The 23,521-nt window shown below is 32.7% G+C and overlaps 1 protein-coding gene and 1 non-coding gene across 2 annotated transcripts; one reads left to right on the plus strand and one right to left on the minus strand.

The window, feature by feature from the left end:
• Positions 1–204: 204 nt before the first annotated feature.
• Positions 205–5,034, minus strand: LOC105776459 (E3 ubiquitin-protein ligase At1g63170). The gene is made up of 5 exons (XM_012599113.2): positions 4,789–5,034; positions 2,875–3,711; positions 1,371–1,496; positions 993–1,278; positions 205–760 (listed from the first exon to the last, which is right to left on the minus strand). Exons 2-5 carry the CDS (start codon positions 3,540–3,542, stop codon positions 578–580), a joined length of 1,263 nt encoding a protein of 420 aa, XP_012454567.1. The 5' UTR covers positions 3,543–3,711; positions 4,789–5,034; the 3' UTR covers positions 205–577.
• Positions 5,035–17,779: 12,745 nt separating this feature from the next.
• LOC128034417 (small nucleolar RNA R71) lies at positions 17,780–17,886 on the plus strand. The gene has a single exon (XR_008190542.1). It is a non-coding gene; the product is annotated as a small nucleolar RNA R71 (small nucleolar RNA).
• The last annotated feature ends 5,635 nt before the right edge of the window (positions 17,887–23,521 follow it).

Raw genomic sequence — 23,521 nt, forward strand, 5'->3', positions numbered from 1 at the left:
ATAAATGACCAAAATTGATCAAATTAAATTTTTTAAAAGATGACATGACACTGGAATTTTTAAATTAAAAAAAAGCGAGAAAGGATTGAAATCTCAAATTGTCAAAGTACAAGGACCAGCAGCATATTTTAACCTTTTTTTATGTATTTTTATTATCATATACGGACGAGAGAAGGCAACTTAATTTTAAAGAACATAGCGAGGTCCCAAATATTCCAAATAAATTAAAGACATTCATGTTTTACTTACAAGATGGTAAATGGTTTATGGCGTAAAGCAATTAACGCAATTTCGAAGGAAAAAAGAAAATGTGAACAAGGGACTACAAACCCTGTTTGATGATATATACTCACCGCGTCTGACGCATGGGAGAGACTCACTCTGCCGACGTATGAAGCTCGAATTGAGCTAAAAAATGCAAGAATTTGTAGAAAAAAGTAAAGCTCTTCAAGGATTTTGCATGTAATGTAATGTTAACAATCGCATAAACTGCAGCAGGAGCCAAGCACCAAAATCATTAAACACATTGTCCCATCTCCAACCGGTTTTCCTTGCCCATCCTCTTCCCATGCTTTTGTTAATTTGAATCTCTAGCTAATGGTGAAGCAGCGCTGCTCTCACCAATCTCGCTTTTACACAGCGGACAAGAGGCATTGATTTTCAACCACTTATCTACACACTCCACATGGAAGACATGGTCACATGGCAGCTCTCTCAGCTCATCGTTGTCCACATAGTTAGCCAAGCAAATGCAACAAGCCTGCAATACCCCAACTTAGACTATCCACCTGATGACCAGTACATCTTATGCATACAACAAATATTGTCAATTCCCTAAGTTGTAGGATCCTAGAACTTCACTAAGACTTGTATTATGTAATTACCTTGTTCAGTTCCGTCCAGTTTAAGTACTATGAATGCAGGTTTATGTGGCTGCAGTTTACATGCAAAGAGCGGTAAGCTATCAACAAGTTCTTAGCATTAGAACTTACCGCATCTTCTCCTGATATCAAACGCTCCTTTTCTGTCCCTGCAGCTAGGACTCCGCCTTCACCAGCTGAATCTTCCCGATCATCATTATTTGCAGTTTTCTTGGACTTAAACTTGTAGGTTGGCAATGCATTTATAGATTCCGTAGTGGCTCCTCTTGTTTGTGAAAGATCCTCCCGAGTGCCAAGGATAGAAATTATGCAAGGCAAGCAGCAACAAATGGTTGCACATAGTATGAATGGCATCGCATATCCAATACAGCTAAAAGTAAGGAACACTATACATAGCCTGCAATGAAACCAACAAAAAGGTTCACAAACCGTTGGGAAATGCGAATCTCAGTCAAAGCAGAACAACCGACATTTTAGTCCCCATCGTACCTGTACAATTTAGGAGCATCAGAAGGAGATGCATGACCTCCAAATATCCAAACACTGCCAACAACGAACCACACAGCAAAAAAGCAATCTAAGGCCATCTTGAAATGGTCGACTAATCCATTGAGCCTGCATATTTGATGTCAATACTTCAACCAGTGACAACATCTAAATGGTAATATATAGTCTACAGAAACTTCTGAAATACTATAACAACAGCTAATATCATAATTTATTGCATACTGATATTTTTTAACTAGATTACCATTTTCTTTTTGTCCATGAGAGCTCCTAAATTTTATTCTGCTATAGTTGTGAAAAGTTTTGGCTTCACTCTTATTTATAACTGATAGGTTCCAAATTTTGCAGCAGAAAATTGGGACCTGTTTCACTCCCATCTCATCAGATCTTTCAAAAATCCAAAAACAAGAATGTTGGTTCTAGAAATAATACTAAACGAGCTGTTGTAAGACTACTAACGTCTTAATTTTGTTTTCATTTGTTGACAACATAACCAGGCTAGTTTTGCCAACTCCAACTTACTTTTTGAAGATCACATTATTCAAAAACCTATCATCACACAAGAAGAACAATTTGGAGGGTATATTGCAATCTGTTGCTAACCAAAAAAAAATTCTTTTCAAGTTAACTATGCCCAGTTGCAATTCTTGCTACCTATTTTTTTTTCTATTTTCAATTGATCCCGTACAAAATGCAAAATTTAAGTTCATATGTAAAAGGAAAAAAATTAAACTAAAAAAAAAAAAAAAAAGCATAGTTCTCTTTTTTGCAACTAAGATGAAACCCCAGATAAGTCTAAATTATTGTGCTGCAGATATATATATATACCATTACCGATGCTACTACAGTAGTAATTGCCTCTAATGTCTCCAATTCCAGTGTTACTTCTCACGGACATAATCAGCAGTAATAACATTTTACTTCACAGAATTGGTATAAACATGTAACTGAATCATCACTATCTAACACTATTTTCCACCACCATCATTGCTACCGAGTGCATTGTCATTTGTCATGCTTTCATCACCATCAGAACACTTTTGCTCTTAGATTCCCCCATAGCAGAACATATGCAAGAAGGATGAAAAACTTGAAGACCTTTCATATAAAGCCTCGTAATGCTCACAATTCCTTTCAAGACATTTATAATCTGTTTTGAATACTTAAACTGAAATAAATATTAGGACACATCGATGAAAACTCTCACTAGGGAAAAAAATGAATGCTTCCTTCTGCTTTCGCAGTCATCAAGTCAAAGTCTAACATAATGGAACTCAAAATAACTTCAAATTCTACAAAAGGGTTACTATGTTTTTTAAGCCATATTATAGGAGGTTAACAATAGTCCAACAAAGAGTTTTAAAAGGAAATGAACTAAAATTATCTGGAGCAAGCACTTTATTGTATATAAAGTTAGAAAAATGTCGAGTTTTCGTAACCTAAAAGTAGATATAAAGGAGCAACTGAATAATAAATGGAAACACACCTTGTGCTTAAGGTTCCTGCAGTCTGAGTGTTCCCTGTTGCTGATTCAGTGTTCCCGTTATTCTCCTCATCTGAAGCTTGAGTAACTGAGATAGCTGTATAGGGTGTAGACTCATTGGGATTGCCAAGAGAAGAACCTTCATGTGAGTGTGATAAGTCGTGCTCAATACCCCAGTTGCGGTTTCGAAAGCGCCAGTAAAGAATAGGAAGTGTTGCAACACAACCGGAAGCATAACCAACAATCCAAGCAAACAATGGAGCTTGTGGCTTTTCATCTCTTGACAATGATAGAACTACAACAGAAGCTATAATCTGACTGACAGTGACAACTAACTCAACAGAAATCCATAATCCCGAGTTTAAAGGGCTCCTGCGGCGTCGACCATACCCATCACTATTCCTTGCGAATGATGAATTCCTAGAGTTTAATCTGTTTGAGGAAAAAGAAGTCCGATTTGTGGGAGTTTGCGTGCTGCTTGACGGTCTATCTTCACTCTGTGTCAAGTCCACTCCTGAAGGTCGCTCATCCTGGGACGTGCTTGATGAAGCATCATCACGCCGCATGATGTCAATTATGTGTTCTTCACCATTATGGCTTTCCACCCGTTCCATTAGCAATGGATAATGATCAGTTTGCTCACTGCCTTCTTCTGGAGAGGAACTGTCCATCTAACTCTGGCAACTGAATTAGAACGTAGAAAAGCATAGGTCGCTCATAGACTTTCTGGATCTATACAATCCCCCGCCAGAGTTAATAAGCTGTGCCAAGCAACTTAAAACAACTTGGCACTGAAAATCTACAAATCCACTAACTTTTATCCCCCTTTATACACAAACGCTGCCACGGAGTCAAGTGCAGAATCAATAATACTAATCATGTCAAAATAGCCATGTCATGAAATTTTAAGGAGAAAATAATAGTGCATAGAACTACTATGACCTTATAACATGGCTACAACATTGCATAACTGGCAAGAAAAATTAAGAAGTGACAGCAGACCAAAACAAATCACCAACATCATGAGTAGACGACAAATCAACCATAGCATATACAAGACTGTATTTACAACAAATATGTCAATACGATCACTTTGAATCACTTGGTGAGGTCACCACAACATAAACAAAAGAAACAAGATCTTTAAAGAGTAAAGTACAAGATTTTATAGCAACATTAAACATCAACAAGACTTTCTATAGAAAAAGTAAAAAATTTCCACACTAAATTCATATAAAAGTAAACTAAAATTACCCAGAAAAAATCCAAGCAAAAAAAGTTGAACTTTTTGAACGATCATGATTTAGGTAACCAGAAATTACATTTCCAGTTACAATTTTGATACTGAAGACGTTATTAGCATAATAATTTCATCATAACTTAACCTCAACTGAAAAACAAATAAAATTCAATATTTCAGATATTTAAGCTATTATTCAGGCAAATTCAATCCATCCATCGATCAGCTATAACCAAGAAAAAGAAACATTCTTAATTCTGCAGAATCACGATAAATGAATAGGAAAGTAAAACCCTAAATAAAAATCATAATTACAGAAAGACATAGGAACGTTGCCTAAGATTTCGAATGATAAATACCCGATAATGAATGCTAGTAAACCCAAAATTCAAGATTTTCAAAGGATCGCCAAGTATTACATTTCCAGTTATAAATTTGATAACCCGAGACATTATTACCACAATATTTTCACAATAACTTGACGTCAACCGGAAAAAAATAAAATTCAATATTTTTTATATTTAAGCAATGGTTTAAGAAAATTAAATCAAGCCATTGATTAACAGCAAGAAAACAGACAAAACCCATTCTTAATTTTGCAGGATCAAGATAAATTAATAGGGAAGTAAATCCCTAAATGAGAAAAAAAAAAGAAAAAGGAAACAAAGGAACCTTACCTAAGATTTTGAATATTAAAAATCCGATAGTATATGCAAGAAAACGAAAAGAGAAGTTCCGATAAACTGCTACAAAGCTTTACAATTCAAAGCCCAATTCCTTTTCTTCTCTTTTCTTTCATTGTCTTGAGAAAATATAGCGTCAGCTTTTCTGCTCCATTGCTTACGCCAAAACAGAGAGAAAGAAGCGTTTTCTTTTTTTAATTTATATTTTCATTTTTTAGAAAGAAGAGAGAAGGGGGAGAAACATTCGTAGACCGTTGGATTAGTTGATTTTTTGACCTCATGGATCTGACAGTTTGGATCTATTTATGGTTGCCAAAAGGGAAAATTCAATCTGTTCTGATTTTCCTTATTATTTTTGTGGGCGAAGACTACAATAATCTTTTACATTTATGACACCAAGTAATTTACTTGAAACTTGCTATAACCACTTTTCTTTTGGTCCCAACTAAAACCTACAATCAATCAACATAGAAGAAGATGAGATGGAGAAGAAATTTCAACGTCTTTTTCTTTATGTTCTTTAATCTTCGGATCTTCTCAACCCCGCCCCACTACTGTCATTTTCTCGTCCATAGATTACTGTATGTATTGTCTTTTTTCAATCAACATATTGTCTTTGCTTTCTTAAACTTGATGGGTTTTTACATTTCTCTTTGTTCTTCAATGGGGGTGTCGGGTGTTAGACTGTTTCTCCCATAAGTTTATCCCAATAGAAAGTGAATCCTTTGAGCAAATTGTTGGTGGGGTATGAGGAAAAATAGAAAACCCAAGAATATTTCACCTTACAGAAATCTGAAGAATTTTTCAAAAGATGATCAAATATTTAGTTGATAACTTTTGAGAGAAATCAAAAAGAGAATCTGCCGTTGAGTTTCAAATATAAAAAATTCAGATGAAACATGAAAGGTTTTCCTTAATTAAACTCTTGACTGAATTGGTGTCACGAGTCAACTAAACATCAACTTGATTAAGGAATTACAAAAATATCTTTTCACGTCAATCACGCACCAACTTAATTAGAGAATTACAAAAATGTCCCTCCATATTTAAAATAAGTTATATTATTCTAGTACACTTTAATTTTTTTATTTTTCTTAAAAAATTAATAAATAATTTGTATATGGTGGAAATTAAACCCATGACATTTTGGGTTGACAAAACTTTAATTTTATCTTTAGAATACTTTATTACCTCCATTATGATGCGGAACCTCGGATCTAGACACAAGAGAAACACAAATTAGAAATAAAAACGAGAATAAATAAAATTAGTTAAATAATAATAATAATAATAATAATAATAATAATAATAATAATAATAGGATAGATTTGCCCTATGCAACCCTTAGTTAACTTGCAACCAAAACGCCAATGATTGAGCGGCTTCTTACGAAACCCCTAGAAGAAGAACCTCTAGAAACACCGATGAACGAGAAAGAAATTTGAATATTTGTAACTCCGAAATACCCTCGAAAGTAACAAACTCCAAACTAAATAGCAAGAGAAGAATCACTCTACTCTCAAAAATTTGCCTCACACAAATTTGGAAGAAAACGAATACTCTCTTTTTTATATCCCGTCCAATGTGTAGAAAGCAAACCTATTTAAAGGCAAATTACAAGAGTAATTGAATCCTAATAAAACTCTTTCAAGAGTAATTGAATCCTAATAAAACTCTTTAAAATTATCTAAGAAAATAAAATAAATAATAACCTAACCAATAAATTTACTTAACTCATAAGTGATGTGTCCCAACCAATGAGAATTAAGTAAATAATAATAAGATACATAAAAGATTAATCCACCAATTTATGGGCTTTCACTATTCCAAGATTGGTCCAGTGAATTGCATTCCCGTATTTGTCAACGTCACGAACATGATGACTTAAATTTGTAGCAACAAAGTCTTGGACAAAAGCATTCATCTTTGATTTTAATTGTCGTGCCTTGCTTCGAGTGATTGGACCACAAGGAAAAACAACCCCTTGAGTGTCACCTCTTTGGCTCGTATCATTCTCCCCTCTTCAAGAAGATTCGTCCTCGAATCAACCTACATCAAATTCAAAAGGAGAAAGATCGAAACATTGAAAGTAGCACTAACACTATACTCACCAGAAGATCGATGCGATAAGCATTGTCATTTATTTTCTCGAGTACTTGGAATGGTCCATCTCCTCGTGCATCAAGTTTATTCTTTCTCTTAGAAGGAAATCGTTCCTTCCTTTTATGCACCCATACCCAATCTCCAGGTTCAAACAAGACTTGCTTTCGCCTTTATTAGCTCGATGTGCATTGGACTCATTCTTTTCTCAATGGCTTTACGAGCCTTCTCATGGATCTCTTTCACTAAATCACTTTCCTTTCACCATCTAAATTAGCAATCTCATTCAAAGGTAAATGAAGCAAATCTAAAACAAGAAGTGGATTAAAGCCATATACAATCTCAAAAGGAGTAAAACACGTGGAAGAATGAATGAACGATTATAAGCAAACTCAACATAGGGTATCCATTCTTCCCAAGATTTAACATTCTTACCTATTATGGCTCTAAGCAAAGATCCCAAAACTCAATTTACCACCTCGGTTTGACCATCAGTTTGAGGGTGGCATGTAGTAGAGTAAAGTAGTTTAGTACCTAACTTACCCCATAACACCTTCCAAAAGTGACTAAGAAATTTTGCATCTCTATCGGAAACGATAGTCCTTGGGATTCCATGTAATCTCACAACTTCACGGAAAAATAGATCGGCAACATGGGTTGCATCATCAGTCTTATGGCATGGAATGAAATGAGCCATTTTAGAAAATCGATCACAACCACAAAGATGCTATCTCGTCCATGCTTTGTCCTTGGTAAACTTATTACAAAATCCATTGAAATGTCAGTCCAAGGTGAACTAGGAACAGGAAGAGGAGTATATAGACCATGAGGCATCACAGTGGATTTAGCTTGTTTACAAGTAATGCAAGTAGAGCAAATTTTCTCAACAAGTTTTCGCATGTTAGGCCAATAAAAATGCTCATGTAAAACATCATAAGTCTTAGTGACTCCAAAATGACCCATAAGACCACCACTATGAGCCTCTCGAACCAACAATTCTCGCATTAAACACTTTGGTAAGCATAGTCTATTATTTCGAAAAAGATAGCCATCATGCTTATAAAATTTGTAAAATGCACAATGTTCACATGCGTCATAAATGCTTGCAAAATCAGAATCAGTGGCATATAAATCTTTGAGATACTCAAAACCTAATAACTTAGTATGTAAAGTACTAAGTAAAGTGTACCTCCTTAATAGAGCATCAGCCACAATATTATCTTTACCTTTCTTATACCTTATAACATAAGGAAAAGATTCAATGAATTCAACCCACCTCGCATGTCGCTTGTTCAACTTACCTTGTCCTTTTAAGTGCTTCAGTGATTCATGGTCAGTGTGAATCACAAACTCCTTTGGTAAAAGGTAATGTTGCCAAACTTCTAGTGCCCTTACCAAGGCATACAACTCTTTATCATAGGTCGACTAGTTCAAATGTGTTCCACCAAGTTTCTCACTAAAGTAGGCTAGTGGTTTACTATCTTGCATGAGGACGACACCTATACCTACACCAGAAGCATCACATTCAATCTCAAAGGTCTTTTCAAAATTAGGTAAAACAAGAATATGAGCATTACACAATTTATCTTTAAGTTTATTAAATGCTAATTCTTGCTTATCTGTCCAATGAAAAGATACATCCTTTTTAATAAGTGCAGTCAAAGGCGAAGCAATTGTGGAAAAGTTACGAACAAACTTGCGGTAGAAACCGGCTAACCCAAGAAAAGACCTTACCTCAGAAACAGTTTTAGGGATAGGCCATTCTTTAATTGCCTTTACCTTCTCCTCATCCACATGGATTCCTGTAGAACTTATCACAAAACCCAAAAAAACAAGCTTATTCATACAAAAGGTGCATTTTTCAAGATTAGCAAAGAGTCGTTCATGCCTTAACACATCCAATACTAATTTAACATGCCCAACATGATCATTCAAAGTTTTGCTATAAATCAGTATGTCATCAAAATACACAACGACAAATTTTCCTAAAAAAGGTCTAAGTATGTGGTTCATTAATCTCATGAATGTGCTAGGAGCATTAGTTAAGCCAAATGGCATGACTAACCACTCATACAGGCCATACTTAGTCTTAAAAGCAGTTTTCTATTCATCACATTGTTTCATTCTTATTTGATGGTAACCACTTTTTAACTCAATTTTAGAGAAAATGCATGCACCATTAAGCTCATCCAACATATCATCTAATCGAGGAATTGGATGATACTTTACCGTAATCTTGTTGACAGCACGACAATCAACACATATTCTCCAAGAACCATCTTTTTTTGGGACGAGAAGTACAGGGACCGCACAAGGGCTTAGACTCTCACGAATCAACCCTTTCTCTAAGAGATCTTCAACTTGCCTTTGCAACTCCTTAGTTTCTTCAGGATTGCTTCGATAGACTGGTCTATTCGGAATACTTGAACCAGGCACAAAGTCAATTTGATGTTCAATCCTCGTAAAGGAGGTAATCCTTAGGCATTTCGAAGGAAATACATCCTCAAAATCTGCAAAAGATCAACAAAACAACTAGGCAAATGTGTATTAGGGTTAGTCAAAACAAAGTTTTCTCTAAACCTAATAATTACAAATGTTTGTTTTGTACAAAGAGCAAATTTGATATCTCGAAACCTAGCGAATAAACTCACTCTCTCATCTCGTGACTTGTGTGTGCAATCACTTACCAATGTTGGGCCTTTAAGTTGGCTTTTAACACTAAGGGCCTCTTTACTCTCAGCATTTTTTAATGATTTTACCTCACTTCCCTTACCCATCTCACTAGCAAGTTTGAATTGATCATTGTAGATTTCTTGAAGAGGAAGTGGAGCCAAAGTAAACTTCTTTCCGAGGAACACAAAGGTATATTGGTTAAGGAAACCATCATGATTTACTCGTCGATCAAACTGCCATGGCCGTCCAAGTAATATGTGCCCAGCTTGCATTGGAACAACATCACACAAAACTTTATCAGAGTATCTACCAATGGAAAATGAAACTAAGCATTGTTTAGATACTTTTACCTCCCCACTATCATTCAGCCATTGCAAGCGGTATGGCCTTGGATGCTTCACACAAGGTAGGCCAAGTTTCTCAACAAGGGAAGAACTCACCACATTGGTGCAACTTCCACTATCAATGATCAATGAACTAGGTTGTCCACCAATCAAACATCTCGTGTGGAAAATGTTATCTCTTTGTTCGCTCCCTTCCTCTTTAAACTGGACATTTAAAGCCCTTCGAGCAACAAGTGCTTTCTCACCATACTCCAAGTATTCTTCATACTCATCATGAGTATGCACATCATCAGCATATTCCAAATGAGGCATCTCATCTTCGTTATCAGACTCAAAATCAACCTCGCCATCTTCTCGAATCACCAATGACTTTTTATTAGGGCATTCTCGAGCATAGTGACCCTTTCCTTGGCATTTGAAACAAGTAATATCTTTTGGCTGCTTAATAGCACTAGGAGAAGTAGAAGAAGAAGATGGAGCTCGATTAGTAGAAGTAGAACCTTTAAATGAATTGGGCATACCTCTATCTTTGGAGTAAGTTCTAGGCTCATTTGGCTTGAACCGTGCATCTCTCCCATTCCATAATCTATCATCTTGTTTTTGCCAATTTCCTCTCCAAGCAGGATTAGAAACTGAACTAGCACCCCTCGTTGTCCCTTTATTTCGTAATTGCTTTTCAATGGTGAGTGTGGTTTGAAGCATCTCTTCAACATCCATGTAGTGTTGTAACTCAACTCGATTTGCAATCTCAGGCTTTAGGCCGGCAAGGAATCTAGCTATAGTCACCTCAGTCTCTTCAACAAGGTTGGCTCTAATCTGAATAGTCTCCATCTCTTTGTAGTAGTTATCCACAGATCTATCTCCTTGAACAAGATGTTGGAGTCTTTGATGGAGTTCTCGATAATAGTATGGTGGAACAAACCGTTTTCGCAAGATGCGCTTCATTTCAACCCAAGTAGTAACAGTTTGCTCTCTATAAAGAATCTTACTTTTACATAATTGATTCCACCATGTTAGTGCATAATCAATGAACTCAGCGACAGCGTATGTTACCTTTTTCTCATCAGAGTAGTTGTAACAAGCAAAGACTGCTTCCATCTTTTCCTCCCAATCAAGGTAAGCATCAAGATCATTCTTCCCTGAGAAAGAATGAAATTTTGGTTTGGGGGTGTCATTGTTTCGTTCCAACCTTTCTCTAGGTACATACTCGGACTCAAAGTGATCATCAAAAACATGGTCCTCCCTTCGTTTAAAAGTTCGATCGCGCAAATTTGATCGGCTTATAAAAGCTTCGTTCAACTTCTTGTAATTATCGGCAATGTATCTCTCTTGAGTTGTAAGTTTTGCATCAAGATACTCCCTTTGCTCTTGTAACATCTGGGTTATGCGATGTTCGAATTGAGTTTGCATCTTTTTCATCTCTTTTTGTAACAACTCGACCAAATGATCGTTCTCTCTTTTTTGCTCATCCTCCTCATTTTTACTAGTTTGGGATCTAGTGAGCGGCATGGTATCTGTGAAAGATCAAACAAACAGGAACAAGAAAGAAAAAATAATAATAACCTCACTTGTTAGCTCTCAAAAGAATAACTCTCTGAATGATTCAAAACTTGTAAATATGTTTGGAGAGGGTTACTAATCAAGATCAAATAACGGAGGTGCAAACTTCAAAGAAACAATGAAGACCCTAATTGCTCTAAGAGGCCAATAAACTTGACGAGGCAATTTGTAATGGAGGCTACACGGATGAAGGAATTGTGCGTGCCTTTAATATCTGCTAACACAAGAAGAACCAAAGTGTTAGAAAGCGTAAGAGAAGCAAAAAAACGTAGACCTGCAACGATCCCTAACTCTAGAGTCAAAGAAAAGCTTTAATAAGAAGAAAACTTAAGAAAACTCTACCCAAATTAAAAAAAAAACAAAAATCGGAAATGTTTGGTGTCTTAAGATTGTCAAAAATTGAAGCTTTAATTATACTTGAGTCAAGAAAAGAAGGAAAAAAAATCAATTTTGGAAAAAATAAAAATAAAAATAATAACAATAATAGGAAAAGAAGAAACCTACGTATGAAAGGTAGAAAACTTTTTTTTTTGCACTTTTTACTTTTTTTTTTCTGTTTTTTTAAAGAATAAGAGGAGAATAAACACAAACTTCAAAAAAAAGAGAATCGACGAAACCGATGAAAAGTATTTTTGGTATTTTAACTCGTTTTGGATTTGATTTTAGCTTTAAAAATAACACCGAATGGCCTAAAACTGATACCAACCGATGCGGAACCCCGGATCTAGACACAAGAGAAACACAAATTAGAAATAAAAACGAGAATAAATAAAATTAGTTAAATAATAATAATAATAATAATAATAATAATAATAATAATAATAATAATAATAGGATAGATTTGCCCTATGGAACCCTTAGTTAACTTGCAACCAAAAACGCCAATGATTGAGCGGCTCCTTACGAAACCCCTAGAAGAAGAACCTCTAGAAACACCGATGAACTGGAAAGAAATTTGAATATTTGTAACTCCGAAATACCCTCGAAAGTAACAAACTCCAAACTAAATAGCAAGAGAAGAATCACTCTACTCTCAAAAATTTGCCTCACACAAATTTGGAAGAAAACAAATACTCTCTTTTTTATATCCCGTCCAATGTGTAGAAAGTAAGCCTATTTAAAGGCAAATTACAAGAGTAATTGAATCCTAATAAAACTCTTTTAAGAGTAATTGAATCCTAATAAAATTCTTTAAAATTATCTAAGAAAATAAAATAAATAATAACCTAACCAATAAATTTACTTAACTCATAAGTGATGTGTCCCAACCAATGAGAATTAAGGAAATAATAATAATAATAAGATACATAAAAGATTAATCCACCAATTTATGGGCTTTCACTATTCCAAGATTGGTCCAGTGAATTGCATTCCCGTATTTGTCAACGTCACGAACATGATGACTTAAATTTGTAGCAACAAAGTCTTGGACAAAAGCATTCATCTTTGATTTTAATTGTCGTGCCTTGCTTCGAGTGACTGGACCACAAGGAAAAACAACCCCTTGAGTGTCACCTCTTTGGCTCGTATCACATTACTTGTATATATTGACACCATCACGATAAACAATTGTAATACATTTAATATTCTTAATCTAATGTATTTAGGTGTTCAAATTTTGTTTTACTCACAATTTAATATATATATTATTTTAATATCGTACATATTGTATGTGTTATTAAGGTTAATTAGTTTCAAACAATATACTTTCTTATTTATTGTATGTTATTTTTAAATACATCTTTTAAATACGTAATTTTCATTTATGTAGCATGAAATTTCTAATAATAATAACGTTGGAATAGAAACCTAATGGGAGCTTCAGATTAAAAGGGTTAGGGTTAAAAATAAAGAGTTTAATATTAAATTTTATTTTCGTTTAATTACTTTATTGCAATTTTCGTCATAATTTTTTTTGGTAATTTTATCACCACATTATTAAATCCCTAATTAACGTTAATTGTACACATCACTTGGTAATCCATTTTCCACAAAATTGAAACATGAAATTTGAATTTTGGGTAAATTTAGAATAAAATAACGATCTTTTACATGAAAAAACATATGTAATAGTAAAATATTAATTCAAAATATTTTAACAATTCTAGATTATTTGAAAATGTGAAGTTACTCTTTTATCTCTACAATTAATTTTAAATTAAATTTAAATAATGTATTTTTAATTATTGCTATTAATTTTTAATTCGTTATTTGATTTTTTAATATAATTAAAATATATTAATTTGTTTAACAGTTCAAATATAATAAACAGATTTTCAAATACCATATTAAAATATTTATATTTTGTAGATCAATAAATCTTTTAATAATATTAAAAATTCAAATAATATTTAAAATATTTTTCTATTTTCAATGTACAATATAATTTTATTGTACACAATCCTTTTAAAAAAATAACTAATTAACGTTATTAAAATATATTAATTATTTTGATAATTCAAATATAGTACTAATAAAAAAATTTCTATTATTAAAGCATTTATACAAACCTTGAAAATTGTTATATGGTAAAATAAACTCTTCATTATTCAATTTTATTTTTAATAGTAATAATATTTAAATAATATATATTTAATATGCATAAAAATAATATCAAGTAAAAGATAAAATAAAAATATTTTTTAAATGATTATAATTATAAATTAAATTATAATTATTTTAAATATGTAATTATTATAACTTCTATTAAAACATAATTATTAAAATTTTATTTTACTTTAAAATTTTTAATTAATAATTCTAAATTAAATATTACATTTATTTTTAAATGTGAAATTAGTAATAGGATGAAAAATAAATGATATTTTAGTCATTCGAAAGTTTCTTCAAATTTGTGTTTTTATATATAAATGAAAAGTAAAAATAGTCACGGGTCATTTGTCTTTGTGATAAATGACTTGATTACTATTTGATAGTAATCAACTTTTATTATGTAAGATGTAATGGTTACCATAAGATAAAATACGATCATATTGGGAGAACGAATTTATCCCAAAGAGATTAAAGATATCCTATGAGGGTAATACACTTATGAGAAAGTCATTGGATGAACACTTATTAAGTAGCTTTAATAATGATATGTAATTAGGGAGATGTCATTACGATACTATAGTAGAATAATTTCATGATTAAATAAGTTTATAATTAATAGGTAAAAGTTAGAATTTAATTATAAATTATTTAAGCACTAATTATATATGTTCAATTAATCCTCCATTATCTTGTTGAAACTAAAATGAATTACATGTAAAACCATATGAACGTAAATGAATGAAAATGATAAAGATAGAGAAATGAATCGCATTTACAAATGATTGTGTTTTCTTACTAAGTATAAAAATGACTTGAGAATTAATTTAAGATTTTCAAATTATTATTTAAATAATTATAATTAAATAATTAAAGTTCTAAAATGGAATTAAATTAATTTGTCATTATGAATCCATTGAATAAGAAAATTAAATATATTTCATTATAGATTCTTTTACGGTAAAGTTGCCATGACTTTAATGGAATTAGAATTGGGTTGATAAAATAATTTAATTATGAAATTAATTTAGTTAATTTAATTAATTAAATGGACAATATTTATTTAGGGAAATAGAAAACAAATATTGGATTGAATTAAATTATAAAGTGTTGGGTTAAAAGTTCAGGAAACACATATAATTAAACCCAATACATTAGAGGTTCAATCTACCTCATATAACATGTGAAAGGCAGCAACCTTAAGGGAATTTAAGAGGGTATGCGGCCCCTTCTCTCCTAGTTAGGCTAGGAGAGTGTTTTCTATTAAATAAATATTATTTTTTAAACCTTATTCAACCATGATTCTTCTATCTCTCCTTATATATAAATGACACTGGTTGATCTAAAATACACATTTCTTGATTATTGAGTTATCATTATTCTGCTAGAAAATATGCTAATTTATTTACTCAGAATAAATTCTATTTTCTAGGAATTACGATTTTTACCGGTTTCTATAATAATATCGTTTCTTGTTCTATGTTTGGTTTGTGTTGCTCAAGTCCACACTCGATTCAATTCAAGGTATGAGGAAAGCGAAGAAGACTGTTAGGTTGAAAGTCAGGATTTACATGAATCCGTCTCGCACAAAGAACATGTACTTTTGTTGCGAATTTTCTTATGATGTGTAAGTGTACACAATCACAATATTAGAGTTATCGTCTCCACAGAGATTGATTTTAAAGCAATAATTTGTAAAATTAACAATCGGCAACTTAGGAAGTAAATCTAAAAAAATCTGATTGAATGGAAAGAAATGTATGAAACAAGTTAAAAACAGTAACACAAATTAATAGCAGTGAGATGAAGAGTTAGAATAATTATTCCCCCCTAATATGCAACCATTGGGAGCGATGCAGTAGCAATACTGCGACAATATGATATTTAATTAATCCGGAATCAACAAGTTATAGGCTTCTCTCGAAGTCACTACATTCAATCTTTTAATCAATTTAACATATGTCTATGCCAAGTTAATATTAAGATTACAATTGCAAGCACTGTTCCTACAAGATTATGCATGGTAACAATATATGTTTATACTGTTTCAAATTTAACATCAAAGAAATTAAACATGTACCCATTCAAGTTTTACGTCCATTAATCACAACCCTTTCAAATTTAGTAATTAACTCAATTACCCACTAATATTGGCCAGGAAATAGCAAGCATTGAACATTAAAGTCACTTGAATGAAAAAACATTAAATTGCACCAAACATCCGTAGAAAAGTATGAATAATCCCACATTAGGGTTCCAAAATGATTCTAGCTAACAAATGTTTAGCCCATAATCATCAAACTAAAAACAATCAAACAAATCTCAGTCATGGTTTCAACCAACAGAATAATGAAATAACAAATAAAGAGAAAGGCGAAGAGATGTTGAGTCGAATGTTGGTGGTTCTTCACAAGTTATTCGTGTCTCATTCTTCCTCCTCTTCTTTGCTTCTTTTCTAGTGCTCTTGCTCTGAAAGTTTCTGTTTTATTTTGTGAACCCGACGGCTCCTCAAAATCTGAAAAATAGGATCTTTATATCCCTTTCAAAAATAAGATTTCCTAGGTCAACCACTTTCCTATTCTGTTTTTGTCCTATTGGAAGTGATTTTGAGTTTTCACACTCTTGCCTAGCCTATTTTTTTCCTAGTTCTTGATTGTTATTAGCACTTGATTAAGAAATGGGTTAAGCCCAAAAGCTTATGTGTCTCTGTTTAAGTACGATGTTTCCAACTTCCCGCCAAGTTTGTTACTGTGGCATTGTTGCATCATTGAGGCTTCAGTTGGTGAAATTAAGCATATTCTTTCATTCACATTTCCAATATTCTACTAACAACCTTTAAAGATAAAAATTCACATTTTTAGTATCTAAATTGGCAGAAATTTATTATTAAAATAAAAGGTCCTTGAATTTCAACATTTCTTTGAATTTTCTCTTTGTTTTGGGTTATCGAGGGCTCATCTTCAGCTTCAGAATCCTTAATCTCTAATGTCCTCCAATTTCTCAAGGTGATGGCTTTGCAGTGTTCTTTACCCACATTCCTCGGATTTTCTGCATCACTTGGTAAAACGCCTTGAGGTCTACTTCTAAGCTCATTAGTTAACTGCCCAACTTGATTCTCTAAATTTCTCAAAGTCACATAATTCTTTACCATGTAAGCATGTAACAACTTTTCAAGATTATTAAATGACTCGACTAGTGGGGATCTTTGAACTTGTTGAGAATATCTCAGAGGATAATTTGGTCAAGACGACATAGAAGAGTTGATATGACCAGCCCCTTGTTTACTCTATGAAAAATTTGGATAATGCCTCCACAAAGGATTGTAAAAATTTGATTGTAGAGCATTCTTATTCTACTTTCCCTTGTAATAAAACGATGTCGGATTAGACAGACAATTGTTAAAACCATGACCATCACCACTATATACACAAGAACCATTTTTAAACTAATCCAAAGGTTGGCCCTTCGAGTTACCCTTGGGTAGATTCATGTTCATGTTTTTAAGCATAGCCAAAATAGAAGTTACTTGGGATGCCAAAGATGTAAGTGCGTCAACTTCATGAACTCCAACCACTCTTTTTTCGGTAGATACTTTAGTAGTCGACCATTGATAGTTGTTGCTAAATATCTTTTCGAGAATTTTGTATGCTTCATTATAGAACTTAGCAAGAAGAGTTTCATTTGCTGAAGCATCTACAATCATTCTAGTATGAGCCTTAAGACCATTGTAGAAAGTCTCCAATTGAATGCAGTGAGGAATGCCATGATGAGGACACTTCCGCAATAACTCCTTGAATCGCTCCCACGCCTCATATAGAGATTCTTCATCAAGTTGTTGAAATAAGGTAATTTCATTGCAAAGCTTGGCATTCTTACTAGAAGGAAAATACTTCATCAAGAATCGTTCAACCAATTCTTGCCATGTATTTATGGAATCGGGCGATAGGGAATTCAATCGTACTCATGCTCTATCCCATAAGGAGTATAGAAATAATTTTAGTCACAAGGCATCCTCTGTAACTCCAACCAATTTAAACTAGTCACTAACTTTCATGAATAAGCGAAGGTGAATGTGCGAATCTTTAGTAGGCATCCCACTAAATTGACCCATCGTTTGCAACATTTGGAACATGATCGACTTCAGTTCGAATTGAGGTGCCTCAATTTTGGGTCCCACAACACCTGGATTGAGGTCGTTGAAGAGAGAAACAACATATTCTCGAATGGCGCGGTCTTTGTCATCAACAATAGTGACTGTGTTTTGAGCATTATTTGTAACTACTCCCTTATGAACTTGTTGTGGAGGATCCATTACTACTACTTGTCTCTAAGTTACTTGTTCTCTTCTCCTTATTCGAAAAGTATGCTCAATTTTAGGATCACACGAAAGTAATTCAAGATCGTGGTCTTTGTTCATAAACAGTTATCACCTAAATAATCACGAAAATTAATAAAGTAAGAATAAAAGAAAATTAAACCAAATTGCAAGATAATTAATTTCACAAATAACAACTAAATCAATCCCCAGTAACGACAAAAAAAACTTGTCGCGAATTTTCTTATGATGTGGAAGTGTACACAATCGCTAGCAAGTAATATAGTAGTAATACTATAGTTATCGTCTCTACATGAATTGATTTTAAAATAATAATTTGCAAAATTAACAATTGGCAACTTAGGAAGTAAATCTAAAAAAAATTTGATTGAAAGCAAAGAAATATCTGAAACAAGTTAAAAATAGTAACACAAATTAATAGCAATAAGATGAAGATCTAGAATAATTATTTTGCCCTAATATAGAATTATTGGTAGCGATGCTATTGTTGAAAAATATGGACATCACATATATAATAAAGGTAATTACATGTTATTAGCCCAAATTAAAAGTGATCTAATTTGGTTAGAGTTTTGTTGGGTTTTAATTATTAAATAAAGTATCGGTCAAATATGTGTAGATACTCTAGTAATTGAGTTCTAATCAAATTCTAATTAATGATGGGCTAATTAGAATTAGAACTAATATGCCAAGGTTATAAATATTAGGGTTATGGTCCCCAAATTATACATAATATATCTTTTCTAATATCTCATCGTTAGGAAAGAAAGAGTAAATATTCTTTGAATTTCTTGTGTGCTAATTTAGAAAATCAAATCCTCAATATCCGAAAAAAACTTCAAGGAAATCATGGATTCAGGTATGCTCCCGCATTTAGTTTTATTCTTGTTTTGTTCTCGATGATTTGACATAACAGATCCTGATTTATGATTTATTAAGTTTTATATCATATCTTAATTAATAATTCTAATAAGTGGTATCAGAGCTTCGTCATATCGAATAATTGAGAATTGATTAAGGTTCTTCATTTGAATGATTGATTCATGAAATTTCATGGGTTTTATCTTTTGGATATACATGTTGATCTTTGAAGATTTATATTAAAGTATTTTTTTAGATCTTGATTATCTTGAATTCATATTAAAATTTTTAGGGTTTTGTTTTAATTTTTAATTTGGTTGATTTCGGTGATTGTGTGATCTGTATTTTAATTCGTCGATCGCATGAAGGTTAAAGTTGGTGCTTTTGCTATATGTATCAATCATGTTATGTTTTGTTTTGTTTTTAATTTATGCTTCGCTTTGCTGTATGTATATATGCATATATATATTTGCAAAACATGTGGTTATTATTAATATTTTTAAATCATATAAGGCATTTAATAAAAAATAACATTTAATTAAAAAAGAAAAAATTCAAAGTATAGAAATTGATTCATATATATGTTTCGTTTATATATATAAATATATAATATATATGCATGTTTTGATTGGTTTAATATATGTTGTTTTGGAAAATTATATAAATATATATGTTTATCTTTTAATATGATTTAAAGATAAGATTAAGGTGAATATTTTGAAACAAATAAATTCAGATTTTAGCTTTTAATTAAGGATGTCTAATATTTAAAATAGATTAGTTGAAACAAAATGCCGCTAAAGTGATCTCTTTTGTGTAGATTAGTTTATTTGAAATATCAAGATAATTATATGTTTTTATGATTCATGCGTTTATTGATTGACTCAAAGGTAAGTTAATATTTGGCAGAACTTCAACGATATTTGTGGTAATAAATGTGTGACAATTATAATGTATTTTGTGTAAGCAATAAGTTAATCCAAAGATTAATTAATTGTTTGACATTATTTATTGTCAATGTTTGATTGCTACAACAAGGGTGTCGCTTACTGTTAATATTACTATCCAAAGACTTGATATTAATGTTGTGCTTGGTGTCTTGAGAAGGGATTAGCCATTATCTTGAATTTATTGTTTACTTATGAATATTTATGTGAGCTTGTTTTTATTTGTTCTATATTCAGCTAATTCATCTTCTGTTGTCACAATATCTGCTAATATAAATTCTATACCCATGCTTAATGGGACTAATTTTAACGAATGGAAAATGCACTTACTTATAGTGCTTGGCTATATGGACATAGACCTTGCATTAAGGGAAGAACAACCTGCACCTCTCACTCACCCCTAATGTTAAGAGGGATTTTGAGAGGTGGGATTTTTCAAATCGCATGAGTCTAATGATTATGAAACACAGCATTCCAAAAGCCTTTAGGGGCACATAATTTGAAGAGATTACTCAGGCCAAGGGTTTTCTTGATGAAATTGAGAAACGTTTTGCTAAAAACGATAAGGTTGAGATGACAACACTTCTGACTTCTTTGATGTCTATGAAGTATAAGGGTCAAGGAAATGTAAGGGAGTCAATTATGGAGATGTTCCATACTGCTTCAAGACTTAAGGTACTTAAGATCAAGCTTTCTGAGGAATTCCTTGTTCTTATGGTTTTAGCATCGCTTCCTGTACAGTTTAATCAATTTAAAATTAGTTATAATTGTCAAAAGGGGAAATGGACTCTAAACAAGCTCATTGCTCATTGTGTGCAAGAGGAAGAAAGGTTGAAGCGTGATAAGTCTAAAAGTGCTCATTTGACCAATGCCCCTAAAGACAAGGGCAAGAAAAAAAAATAGCAGAATGAAGCTATTAAGGGTCCAGCTCAAAAGAAACAACAACAAGATACAAAGAGTTGTTTCTTTTGTAACAAGTCTGGACATGTAAAGAAATATTGTACCAAATATCATGCTTGGCATGCAAAGAAAAGTATAATTCTTAATTTAATCTGTTCTGAGATTAATTTAGCTTCAATACCTAGAAACACTTGGTGGATAGATTCTGGTGCTACTACTAACATAAGTGTTTCTATGCAGGGTTGCCTGAGTTATCAAAAGCCAAGTGATGGTGAAAGATACATCTTCGTGGGCGATGGAAAATCGGTAGAAGTGGAAGCAATTTGGCATTTTAAGTTGTTATTAGGAACTGGTTTTTATTTAGATTTAAAAGACACTTTTATTGTACCGTCATTTAGACGGAATTTAGTTTCTGTTGGACAAATTTGGATATTATTGTTCATTCAAAAACAATCAATTTAGTTTGTCTTTAAATTCAAATGTTATTGGAACTGGTTATTTAAATACTTATGACAACCTTTATTTGCTAGAAACAGTTACATCCTATAATGAAACATTGCATGTGGAATCACGTGGTATTAAACGTAAATTAAGTAAGAAAAAGTTAGCATCATTATGGCATAAGCGCTTAGGTCACATCTCAAAAGGTAGAGTTGAATGCCTTGTGTCTGATGGTATTTTAGAGTCCCTTGACTTCACAGACTTTGATGTCTGTGTCGATTGCAATAAGGGAAAATAGACCAAAACCAATAGATTGGGTGCCAACAGATCTTTAGACATCTTAGAATTAATTCATACAGATATTTGTGGGCCATTCCCTACGGCATCCTAGAATGGTCAACAATATTTCATAACATTCATAGACGATTGCTCGCGTTATGGTTAGGGGTGTGCAAAATTCGGGTAAAACCGAAAAAATTCGGTTAACCGATCGAATTCGGTTAATCGGTCGGTTAACCGAATTTTTTCGGTCGGGGGTCGGTTAATTATTTTTTGATTTTTCGGTTAACGGTTAATTCGGTTCGAAACAGGTCGGTTAACCGAATTATTTGGGTTAATCGAAAAAATTAATAAATAAAATTATAATATATAAATAGACCCACTATTCACCTAAACCCAAGTATTCAACCCAACCCAATTACCCAACCCAACCCAATCATAAAATTAAATTACAAATAATTTAATAAATAAAAATAAAATTTTAAAACTAAGACTAAAACTAAAGTCTAAAAGTCTAAAAATAATTTAATTATGTAGTGATTCAATTTGGGTAATTCGGTTAATTCGGGTAATTCGGTTAATTCGGATAATTCGTTTATTCGGGTAATTCGGTTAATTCGGGTAATTCGGGTAATTCGGTTAATTCGATTAATTCGGTTAATTTAGTTAATTTTTAACCAAAAATAAAAAAAACATATAATTTTCGGTTAATTCGGTTAACCGACCGAATTAACCGAAAAAATTTCGGTTCGGTTAATTTTTTTGAAAAAATTTCGGTTCGGTTAACGGTTAAAGATTTTGAAAGGTCGGTTAATTCGGTTAATATTATTTCGGGTCGGTTAACCGGTCGGTTAACCGAATGAACACCCCTAGTTATGGTTACCTATATCTCATTCATGAGAAATCTCAATATTTGGATGTGTTCAAAACTTATAAAGCTGAAGTTGAAAATCAAGTTAACAAAAGGATTAAAAACGTCAGATCTGATTGTGATAATGAGTACTATAGTAGATATGATGGCTCAGGTGAATAATGTTCAAGACCATTTGCAAAATTCCTAGAGGAATGCAATATTGTTCCATAGTACACCATGTTAGGATCACCTAGTATGACTGGTGTAGCTGAAAGACGAAACAGAACTCTTAGGGGTATGGTAAGGAGCATGATTGCTCATTCTACCTTACCTGAGTCCCTTTGGGGAGAAGCATTAAAGACAGCAGCTTACATTCTGAATAGAGTACCCAATAAAACAGTTGTAAAAACACCTTATTAGCTTTGGACAGGTCAAAAGCCTATTCTAAAGAACTTTCACATTTGGGGATGTCTAGCTGAGGCAAGGCCTTATAGGCCACATAAAAAGAAATTAGACTCCAAAATAGTAAGCAGCTACTTTATTGGATATTCTGAGCGATCTAGGGGCTATAAGTTTTTTGATCCCATAATAAGAAATATTTTTGAGACGGAAACTGTAACATTTTTTGAGGATGTTGAGTTTGGGGGGAGAAATAAGGTTAGAGGCATTGCTTTTGAGGAGGAATTGGATTCTAACTCAGTTCCTACTATCACTTTTGACGATTTTTAGGTTCTCATACCTATCATTGATCAGGAAGTGAATCCAGAACCTCAACAAGACTATGTTGAACAATTCCCCATTCAAGATGAGGTAATTGTTCCAAAAGAACAAACTCAACAACCTCAAGAACAAGTGTCATTAAGGAGGTCCACAAGAGAAAGGA

The sequence above is a fragment of the Gossypium raimondii genome, chromosome 10, assembly GCF_025698545.1.
Source record: "Gossypium raimondii isolate GPD5lz chromosome 10, ASM2569854v1, whole genome shotgun sequence".
Lineage (NCBI taxonomy): Eukaryota > Viridiplantae > Streptophyta > Magnoliopsida > Malvales > Malvaceae > Gossypium > Gossypium raimondii.

Coding starts and splice junctions, on each gene's coding strand:
- LOC105776459 (XM_012599113.2), bottom strand. CDS start 3,542: ATGGACAGTTCCTCTCCAGAAGAAGGCAGTGAGCAAACTGATCATTAT. Junction 1,279..1,370: donor GATGCTCCTAAATTGTACAG/GTACGATGGGGA, acceptor GTTTCATTGCAG/GCTATGTATAGTGTTCCTTA. Junction 761..992: donor TGATATCAGGAGAAGATGCG/GTAAGTTCTAAT, acceptor GGGGTATTGCAG/GCTTGTTGCATTTGCTTGGC.